Here is an 11,371-nt window from a genome sequence, read left to right as displayed (position 1 = left end):
AGAGCTGTTTCATACACTTTTTTTTTTTTTTTTGTATTCAATTAAATTTTGCAGATTGCTGCCATAATCCCTTTTTCTAGCACACATATGGATACATTTAATTTGTTTATCTATAGATAGTGTGTTTCGGAAAGTTCACAATATTGTGTTACTCTCTAAAAAAGTAATTAATTGCATTACTTAGTTATTTTTTATGGAAAGTAATGCTTTACATTACTTTTGCGGGGTTTTTTTCCACCTGAGCTGGGCTTGCTTGTTTTTTTAAATAAAAAAAAAGTTATATTTTTAGCAAATGTCAAGGCCCTTTCACACCAAAAGTGAATTGAATAAGCTTCAGGGTGATCACAAATGTGATGTCTATCTAAAGTCATTTTTGCTTATTCGTATGTTTGAATTTGATCATCGAAGGTCAGCAGCAAACACATTGGTTACTAAAGTAAGATTAAATACATAAAGTATATTTGTTTAATTCAATACTTTTAATTATTGCAGGTATTCTGACTCTGCATTTCACTGTTTTTATTCATTTTGAGGAATACTGACTCTTGTTTTTGAGCAAGTGAGAGTAAATTTAGCGCACATTTAGTCTAGAACTACAATAACCGTCATGTTTACACACCACGCCTCTGTACTTACTCTCGATTTCTCTCAGCATGGAGACAGAATAGCTGTCGGTCAATATAAGGGAACACAAAGTAACTTGCGTTACTTATTTGAAAAAGTAACTTCGATATTTTATTGTAAAGTTAAAAGTAATGTGTTACTTTACAAGTTACTTGAAAAAAGTAATCTGATTATGTAACTTGTTACTTGTAATACGTTACCCCCAACACTGTATGTATATACTGTATAAGTGATCGTCTAAGTCAAACTAAGTTCTCAACAGGAGGCAACCTGCCTTGGTTGCACATTTTCTCTGGGCTAGTCTTAGCATTTTTGTTTTCTTTTGACACAATTTTCAAAATTTGGAACAAAATTGACTTTTTACAAGTAAATTTAGAAAATGTGTGTAAAAAATGAGCACATCATAGTTTAAGTATATTGTGAACGTTTCTTCAAGCAATTCATAAATTGAAAACTGCTATCCTAAAAAAAAAGATCCACAGCCTTCTGTGTTGACAAACATTGAAGTCAGGACTGAAAAGATGTATTAGATTTTGATATTCCTACAAGTTATAGGCAAGCTGGCTAACATTTGTCATTCACATTTGCTGCTTGTTGAGAAGTGACTGATATTAAAGCTATTTTTACTATTACAGCTCAGTTGTTTTCAAAACAGTACAAGGTTTCTAGGAATAAGCTACTTTTTAAAATATCATAGGCCTACATGCTCTTCTAAAGATGTCACTCTGATTCATGGCTAAAACTAAATGTCTGTGAAACAGAAATCTGATATTATACATTTAAAAAATATATTAGTTCATTAAAAAATTCAAATCTGAAACTTTTATTTCTTTTATCATTATTATTGTGGGAATTAACCTTTGACTTTTTCACCTTTTAAGAAAAGTAAGTACTAGCATAATGGAGTGACAAACACAAAGCACAAAAGAGACTCATTCTCTGGTTCTTTTCCTCAACTTTAATTGCTCTCTCTAGCCATTTGATGACAGCGAAAGAACAAGCGTGGAATCGTTTCATGAGGGACTACAACAGTATCTTTGAGCAATAGTTTTATTGTTTTTTTTCCGTGTGTTTATTTTTTATGATTTTTTTTAATCGTTTTAGTCACCTTTTTCCTGTAAAAGTATTGCAATTAACAGACCTCAAACTGAAAACCGCTGACATCACAATTAAATAGAACAATAAAAAATAAAAAGGCGTAAGGACAGCAGTGTTCCTTGCTCACTTAACTGTTTTTTTTTTTTCTTCTTGTAAAAAAAAAAAAAACAAAACAAAAAAGAAAGGTTTGTAGTCCACAATATGTCATACAGTCCTGTGATGTGATCTCGCTCAAGGCCAATGATGAACATTGCTGTGGTTTCGTCGGAGTTCCAGATCCATGGAACTAGATGCTGAAGTCACCCACACAAGTCGTCAGTCAGTCATTCACTCGTTTATTCGTTCATTCAAGCGCGTACAGGGAACACCAAGTGTTTCTGGAGAGGCGGAGGAGCCTTTTGGTGCGGAGAGCTCGGAACGAGACTGCTATGCCGAGGAAAATGACAACATGAACATGCAGTAACAATCAGCTATGGGCTGGATTTTCCTCATGTATGCATTTGATGCTCTTTTATATACCACACAACTCGATTATGTGCATAAAAAAAGAACAAAACGGTAACCGTTTCCCACGGATGTCCCACCGATCCAATAAAGCCTCACCCTGAGCTGCTATATATGATATGAACCACTAAACCTTCTCCCGGGTTAGAGAAAAGGACTCGCGGGAGCCCAAAAGTCGGCAATATGTTCCGTACGTTTCGATAACTACGGTACAGTTACGTCATGCCGAGTTATTTTCTGAGATCGGTCGAGCTCGGTTATTACACGTCCAAACAGCTAGCAGTCACAAAATAAATTTCAATAAATAAAATGACAAGCGCTGGCATTTATAATTCTTTCTCTGGAAGTTACAAAAGCAGCAGCTAGTTATCCTTTATATAACTGCCTTATAATCAGAATATTTGTTTCATCACATAACAGATTTGCATTTACTGTATAGGAAAAAAAATATAAGAAGTCTTTTTGTATTTCTGTGACCACACTGTAGCATTTCTCTTTGCAAACTTTACTCTGTTTTACAAAAAAGACAAAGCACAATTGAAGGCATTCACAAAACTTGATGCCACCGTGTTAAAGTTTTCTTTTTAATATTATCTATACATTATATTACAGTATTAACAATGCTTTCTTGTGGTTTTCTACCCATTGGGTAGGATATGTGCATAATATATTCAAGTTATATACAGCACCGTACAAATAAACAGAGTCCGACTACTGAAAGAAGCACCATAGGAAGTGAGGCACAACAAAGGTGGGGACTTTTGAGTGCAAGTGGGTTTCTATGTCTGCTTAAACATGACTGTTAGGCACCGAATTTGCTCATGTAAATAGTAACATGCAAACCTCTCGGCTGCAAACGTAAAAAATACATTTGGATTGGTTTTCCTAGCACGACTATGACAGCGGAAATGCACTAATGTTAACGAAGAAAACAAAAACAGAGCACAAACATCTATGTCTCGGTTGGTAAGCAAATATAAACTAATGGGGAAGCGGACATAGGCCTACATACCGAACGAACAACAGCAGCGGTAGCAGTAGCAGCGCATAGCAGCAGCAGCAGCAATACAGTACGAACTCAAACTGCGCAGTCAGAATGAGTGACAGAAGCGGAGCCTATGACAGGAGGCTGTTTCGGAGCCAAAGCGGATGGGCGATAGTAGAATCTCGGTATTTAAGGGGAGAGAAGGTTGTATAAAAGCCTATTTGGGGGGGGGATTGGCTTTCCCACCCACTTTGACTAAATATCCTTTCGAACTGGTCACTTTAATAAATAGCTAGTTAATAAATAGGTTTTCTATGGTACTTTTTTTAAGGGAAGGCCAAAGACTGATGGTTTACAAAGCTCAGATGTGATCAAAAACACAATCAACATGTCTGAAAGCATTCCAAATGTGTGCCATGTGGTGATGATTGAATACAACTTCAAATAAGGAAAGAAAAAAGCGGGATGTACCTCGTCATGATTGGTACACGTTTTGTTTGGATGAAATCTCAGAACAGATAAAAGAATAAATACTGGTGTTGAATAAACAGACAAATAACAGACAAAAGTGTGTTCCTCGGCTGCCTTGGAATAAAACGGCATTCCAGGAGATGAAAATAAGGGATAAAATATGAGATCCATATATGATTGTGAACTAAAGTATAGTATGGATAACTGGAAAAAACTATACGCATGCTTTTTTTTTTTTTGTGGAAAACAAACATTATGAGATATGACACACTCATTCAGAAGGGGACAGGATGTGCATAAGACTACAGTTTCCATGATTCCCTTCCATTGGACCCCATGACAATGCTGAAGTGACGTAAGTTTAAAGTGCTACTCGACAGGATGAAAGTGGCGTATGTGTCGTAACTTCCATCTGCAGATATCCATGCCAATATCTCTCACTTGGTCAGTGGAAAAAGTGAACTGGAATTTGAACAGCTTGTTAAACCCCTTTTTTCTTTAAATAAGTGCCATGATGCAGTTCATTTATGGAGATTTTAGGCTGGATCAGAGTTCTACATCTCCATTTCAGGAAAACGAAAAACATAAAAAGGAAAGAAATAACTCCCAGGAACCATCAAAGACCTGTGACAGATTGACATATAAAAACTAAGGGTCGCTGTTTCTACTCTTTAAAGAATAAGTGCAACATAAAGACATTTGTTGTTGTTGTGAGTCACATCCCCAAGATTTAAGATTTTATCATGGCACTCAATTTGGATTTTGATTGGTTATGAACAGTTTTTGTGCACAAATGCACACAAACGAATAGAAAATTTCTCAATCCTATGACCTATGTGGTCTCTCACGCAAACAATCTGTGCCAACACACGTGTTCTTTAAATACAGGAAAGCATACAAAACCAAACAAACAAAGAGATTTTAGCCAAGGAGCCCAAACATCCATACAAGGCCCCGAAGTTCTAGCAAAATGAAACAAAAAATACAAAAAAATAAACTTTGTAAGCTTGGTTCCTCAATTTTCAATTCAAATTGTGCAAGGGGAGCGGTCTAACAGTGAAGCCACTCCCCTTTAGGTCCAGGAGGAAGTACCAGAGAGCACAGATGACGGCACGCGCTCTCTACTGCCCTCTCCATGCCTCCTAGTCACACGGGTTTGTCTCGCCGGCTATCCTTAACCTTGACGAACAGGGTTGTGCTTGCGCCAGGCTGGGGGGAGCGACTGGCTGTCCTCTGGTTGGAGGGTGGTGCGTTATTGCTGTGCTGGTGCAGGAAGGAGGCGGAGCCTGGGCACGTCTGACCCATCACCTCGCTATAGGTGGGTGGCGGCCCCTCCACGTGCGAGTTCGAGGCACTCTTGCCAGAGTTGCTGCTTGGGGGTCGTGGCCCGCCTCCGTGCACATAAACGTCTATCAGGTCGCTGTCGAAAATGGTCCGGTTGGGGGGCGCGCGTACGGACGCGCGGCTGAGCTCGAGCTGCTGTTCAGGGTCTCTGAGCTGCAGGGTACAAGGGCCCTTGTAGGGCGGCAGCTCCTCACCATCTGACAGGCAGATGGTGGGTGGCAAGTGGATGTCCTGCTGCAGGTATGGGTAGGTGGGCTGGAAGCGGCTGAATCGGTCCCTTTGCATAAATGAAGGTGGGTTGAAGCGATCTCCGCTCCGTGGCCCATACATCACCTGAACACAGAGAAGAAAATATTCATTAACCCTTTAGAACTTAACCTAAGAATAAAAAAGCACAAATGTTTTTGTAAACATGCAGCCAGATTAATTATTCAATAAACTATTAATACAATCAATATACTCTACTTGTCAAAAGTTTGGGGTTGGCATGATTTTTTTATGTTTTTGCTCATATTTTTGCTTCATTTATTTTATCAAAAGTACAGTAAAAACATTAATATTATGAAACAGCATTACTATTTAAAATATTTATTTTCTATTTTAATATATTTTAAAATGTAATTTTTTCCTGTGATGGCAAAACTCAATTTTAGCAGTATTTACTCCAGTCTTCATTGTCACATGATCCATTAGAAATCATTCTAATATGCTGATTTGGTGCAAAAATATTTCTTATTATCATCAATATTGAAAAATGTTGTGCTGCTTAAAGGGTTAGTTCAACCAAAAATAAAATAAAGTCAATCTTCGGAACACAAATTGAGATATTTTTGTTGGAATCCGATGGCTCTGTGAGGCCTGCATAGGGAGCAATGACATTTCCTCTCTCAAGATCCATAAAGGTACTAAAAACATATTTAAATCAGTTCATGTGAGTACAGTGGTTCAATATTAATATTATAAAACGACTAGAATATTTTTGGTGCGCCAAAAAAACAAAATAACGACTTACATAACGACTTACTTACACTTAGTGTCGAATCAGCTGTTCGGAGCAGGATTTCAGCAGTTTGGCTATTTGACACGATCCGAATCATGATTCGATATGCTGATTCATAATGCTCCGATGCTTCATGAAGCAGTGTTTTGAAATCGGCCATCACTAAATAAGTCGTTATTTTGTTTTGTTTTTTGGTGCACAAAAAACATTCTCGTCACTTTATAATATTAATATTGAACCACTGTACTCACATGAACTGATTTAGATGTGTTTTTAGTACCTTTATGGATCTTGAGAGAGGAAATGTCATTGCTCCGTATGAAGGCCTCACGGAGCCATCGGATTTCAACTAAAATATCTTAATTTGTGTTCCGAAGATTAACGAAGGTCTTACGGGTGTGGAACGGCATGAGGGTGAGTAATAAATGACCGAATTTTCATTTTTGGGTGAACTAACCCTTTAATATTTTTGTGGAAACTTTTTTTTCACAATTTTTAATAAATAGAAAGTTAAAAATAACAGTATTTATTTGAAATAGAATTCTTTTGTAATATTTTATGTCTTTACTGTCACTTTTAATCAATTTTATGCAAAGTATTAATTTCTTGAAAGAAAGAAAGAAAGAAAGAAAGAAAGAAAGAAAGAAAGAAAGAAAGAAAGAAAGAAAGAAAGAAAGAAAGAAAGAAAGAAAGAAAGAAAGGAAGAAAGAAAGAAAGAAACAAACAAACAAACTTTTGAACAGCAGTGTAAAAATAGTAAAAATTACATGTAGGTAAATATGGCTCTTTATTACTATGCACTGTTATACTGTTGTATATAAATAAAAAAGAATATTAATGTGTTTATTTAGTGAAGAATATAGTAATTTCAGAGCAAATACATATTAAATAATAAAAAATATTAAATCTTTGAAAGGAATAACAATATTGAGATTTTTATATTTAATATTGAGCTATTAGCTCTGTTGCCCAGCCCTAAACATGACAGTAAAACATGAGTAATAAATAATATTTTGTTGAATAATTGGTTATGTCAGTTGACTAACCTCAGTGGCTCCTTGTTGCGTCACCAAACTGTCTGTTGGCCATGCACAGCCGTCCTAATATGATACAGAAGAGAGAGGGCTGATGTGAGTCATGCATTAAAGACAACACATAAAATCAACTTCAACTGATGCATTAGAGCTTTGAGTTTGGGTAGAAAAAAACCCAAATTGGCTCCAGGCATCAGAATACTTGATCTAAATGCACAAGCAGTAAATATGAGTATACATTAATATAAGTTATTATTAATTCAGGGCTGCTGCTTAATCTTGTGGCCTCTAAGAATGCAGTTGTAGAAAATGTGCTGTTCTCTAAATTTATGAGCTTGTTTCTGAATTTAAGAGCTCGGTTCCTTTCATGCTCTGCATCTGTTGCTAAATCACATCTTCACCTTCTTCATATCTATTTACGACTCTCTCTCGTGCTGGGAGGTGAAATGGACTGCAGTCTAGACAAGCACGTCTTGGCGTTCCCAACTACAGGATGTAAATCTAACATGAAGAAGCAGGGATGTGCACAACTACATATTTCGAAAATCGCCTAGTCTGTGGGTTGCCTGAATGACTAGTAGACTTATAGAAACCCTATATAATTAAGTTGGTTTAGCATCATGTCCACTGTAAGACATGTTTATTAATGAAATATTGAGAGCAGTAACTTTTTACTCAGAAAACAGAGGCCTGTGGATTATAATTCACAGTAAAAAAAATTAAAACGCACTAGTCAACTAACTAATGGAGCCGGTCGACCATCCTGACCCATCCCTAGGAACTGCATAATGCATTTGTGCAGGTGTACCGACACAAAGACCCTGAAGCTGGCACGCACATTGCTGAGTCCCATATGAACATGGTCACAAAGTCACACACATGGTGATCAAACAAAAGAACAGGAACTCTACACCCACTCAGAGCTCACACAGACAGGACACACATGGTGACTGGAGAATCAAACGAACACCCACTCAGAATAAAACTCGCACACACACTTACCGGCTGCATGCCCTCCTCTCGTCGTCGGGCTTGGCTGTGGCGTGTGAGGAAGGCCCAGGCCGACAGCCGATAGTGGTTCAGCAAACAGATGATCACAACTACCATTACAGTCATCACCACAATTATGATTATTATCTGAACAAACTCCAGTTCAGCTGCAAGACAAGAAAACAGAGAGAAAATCAGTTGCATATTTCACACAATTGCAGAAGCCACAAGATTTTTACATTTTCAATAGAAAATGAGTGGTTTCCTTGTGCAAACTCCCTTCTAGGGTGTCGTGGGTGGTTGCCAGGGCAATGCTATGCAGTTGCTAAGGTGGTAATTGTCCACCGAAAATCTCAAGTCTTCTTAAAAAAAAAAATCATAAATGCAAAACAAAAAAATGCACACAATTTCAGCTGATTTTACTCAAACAGTGCAAGACTAATTGGTCATTAATCTTAGTACAAAATAGTAATAGTGATTACTATTAAGGATTTATAAGCTTTCAGGAAAATCAGAGAGGTAGCGGAAAGACAGAGTTGAATATAGACTTTATTAGTAATGAGTAATGACACAGCAACCACATCATGTTCTTCATTCTTACCACCAGGGGTCAATAAAATGAACACTTCTGAGAGTATTGAGATTGGGTGTGGGGAACAGACTCAAAAAGTGACGCAACAGACTAATCCACAAAAATGTGATAATATGACGTTTCAAATGGCTTTTCTGACCTACATCAAGTCAAGAAGGGAGAACAAGAGAAAGAGTTTTTAGGTCATTTTAATTATTTATAGGACAGTTCAGAGTGGATATGACCGGGATATGAGCTAGATTTGAACTGCTGACATGAGAAACACAGCTCAATATGTCTAAGCATATAAGCTAACTGCTATTTCATAAAACTGTTTAATAAACTGATTATGTCATGGGTAGACCTCACGCAGTCAAAGTACGGAATTAATATTTTATGTTTCTTAATCTCGTCATACTTCCTCTTCGCAGAGGAACATGATTTGGGAATCCTTTGAAAGGAATGCCTGAATGAACATGACAGTCTACACTTAATTTTCCCGTTTTAGACTCTTTTCCAGCAATAGTGTAAAAAGGGATCAGACATGTTGTTACAAACAGGGTAGACCTCTCTTTCAACCTTCTGCTGACCCTTGAACACACCCCACCCTGCTGACACACTTTCACACACAGATGGGCCCGGTCAATACATACTTGTTCTCCAGTCACATGAAAATCATGTAGAAATGTGCCACACATACATCCAGAGAAATCTTGTTATCCCTGCTGCCCACTGAGGAACTCCCACAATTTACTCAGACACATGAAGGTTTATGTTTTGAGACAATGGAAAAACTCCTGCGGCACTGAAGTAAACCCTTACGCAAACACCATTATCTATCCAACACAATCTACACTGATGTTAAGGGTAATCATTTTCAAACGTACGACTATGACATCAGCAACACACAGTGGACTTTGGTTTAACCAGGAAAGAAAATGAAAGATTCTTTGATGGCTCTCTCCAAGAAGCTACATATTCAAATTCATCCTCTTTAAAGTTAGAATGCAATAAAAATGCCTGTTATAGATCTTATAGTGAACAGGAAAGAAAATTTCTGCCGCTATTTTGGTTTCATTGCGATTCAAAAACAAGTAACTTGTAGAAAATAAAATAAATCAACTTAATAAACTACTAGTCGGTTGTTGGACAAGTCATCCATCCTGAGATGTCCAGCTAATAGTTTCTATAGGTGAGCTGTCTCAAACTTGAGTTACTGACATCTCCATCATGTCCACTTTCTCTCAATAGCAGAAAGGCTGTACCCAGGATGCAGTTGGACCATGTAGTGGCATTGTTAAATAAGCTGCATTGGCGCTGGCTCTTTGCCACGGCTCCTCTGGAGAGAGTGCTTGCAAGACAAGACCCCATCTGTTTAGGGCTTGGAGGAAAGGACCAGAGACCAGACGCATCCCAGGAGTTAACCCAGCGTAGGAGATAAAACGGCCCAAATCTGCCGCCCCTAACCGGATTACAGTCTGGACCAGCTCCAAGAGACAGACAACTGGTGGTAGATTGGGGGTGGGGCAAACATGTTGTAACTGACACATCTCAACCTCTGAGATATTAAGTTTGTAATCTCAGCCAACCTACAGTACCAGGCACAGCTTTAGCAACATTCCCTCATCCAGGACTGTCCACTGCTGCTGTAACACACTGTAAGAGTTTTTTCTAAGTTGCCAGGGTAATCTCATCAGAGTAGCCTCACTTTATCCCCCTTCAAAATGCCTATTCTGACCCAAACAACCCAATGTGTGATGGCATCTAAATTCGGTCAAAAGCGACTGTAGTCAGGGTGGACTTCATACTAATTAGGCCTGAATGAAAACAATGTTGTGAGGACAGACGTACAGTCCATTCATTAAGTTGTATGTCCTTTAGTCAGGTCTCATTTTGAGAAGTGATGTTGTCCAAAGTTTTTTACTCACTCAAATTGTTTTGGAAAGATTCCTTTTTCAATGTTTTGCCAGCTAAACAACCGACACCTGTATGAACTGTACATCTATCCTCACAGTCCTGCTTTCATTTGTCAAATTAATTGTGGTGTCTAACCTTACTAGGTCCACTAGTCCATTAAAGTATCGGGTGTGTCGGGTCCTAATTGGTTTTTAGCCAAATTAGCTACTACTCAGATAACAATTCAACTGAAGTCAATGTGACTTCAATGTGAGTCATCAGCATGGTTTATTTTTTATCACTACGCTAAGAGTGCAAGTTACATAAACTTGTAATCCTTATATAAAAATCATATTGCTCAAGCCTCGTTTAACCTTCCCTGTGCTAATCGGAGGGCTCAGTCATCTAAGTCAGACGTGACGGCATCCCGGAAGATCTGTTAATGTGTTATGATTACAGACACAAACCCCAGACAGAGCAGACACAACAAACCGTCGTCAGCCTGTTTGCAACAGGGCAGAAATGTAAACAGGCTGCGATAATGTGGCAACAACTGCACAACAGCAAGCCTTAGAGTGAGGGAGAGAGGCAGCTGGGCTAATTCGGGTTAGCCTTATGTGGACTCTCTGAGATTAGACAGCTCAATCCTCTTACCACTACGTATGCTGCTCCATTGTGTTGTTAGCTAAGAGGAGATATGCGCTAACACCTGTCACAGAGCCACTAACAGACTCTTAGGTGAACTGGGTCTGCGTTGTTCAAGCAGTGGTCAACTCATCTCTAAGGCTGGAAAACCCTGGCTGCACAGAAATGTACTAGAAGCTGTACACTCTGACCACTCTGTTCTGCGGAGG

The 11,371-nt window shown here is 38.3% G+C and overlaps 1 protein-coding gene across 3 annotated transcripts in view; it reads right to left on the bottom strand.

The window, feature by feature from the left end:
- Positions 1-1,220: 1,220 nt before the first annotated feature.
- The window catches only part of ldlrad4a (low density lipoprotein receptor class A domain containing 4a), a 105,498-nt gene continuing 95,347 nt past the window's right edge, over positions 1,221-11,371 (bottom strand). For all 3 annotated transcript variants that reach the window (XM_067412188.1, XM_067412189.1, XM_067412190.1), the window contains 3 exons: positions 8,063-8,217; positions 7,073-7,126; positions 1,221-5,359 (listed from right to left, as the gene is read on the bottom strand). In XM_067412188.1, the coding sequence (XP_067268289.1) occupies positions 4,829-5,359; positions 7,073-7,126; positions 8,063-8,217 (740 nt within the window). In that variant the 3' untranslated portion in view covers positions 1,221-4,828. The remainder of the gene's footprint in view (positions 5,360-7,072; positions 7,127-8,062; positions 8,218-11,371) is intronic.

The sequence above is a fragment of the Chanodichthys erythropterus genome, chromosome 15 (assembly GCF_024489055.1).
Source record: "Chanodichthys erythropterus isolate Z2021 chromosome 15, ASM2448905v1, whole genome shotgun sequence".
Taxonomy (NCBI): Eukaryota; Metazoa; Chordata; class Actinopteri; order Cypriniformes; family Xenocyprididae; genus Chanodichthys; species Chanodichthys erythropterus.
Note: the sequence above shows the minus strand (reverse complement) of the source record. Positions and strands in the feature narration are given on the sequence as shown.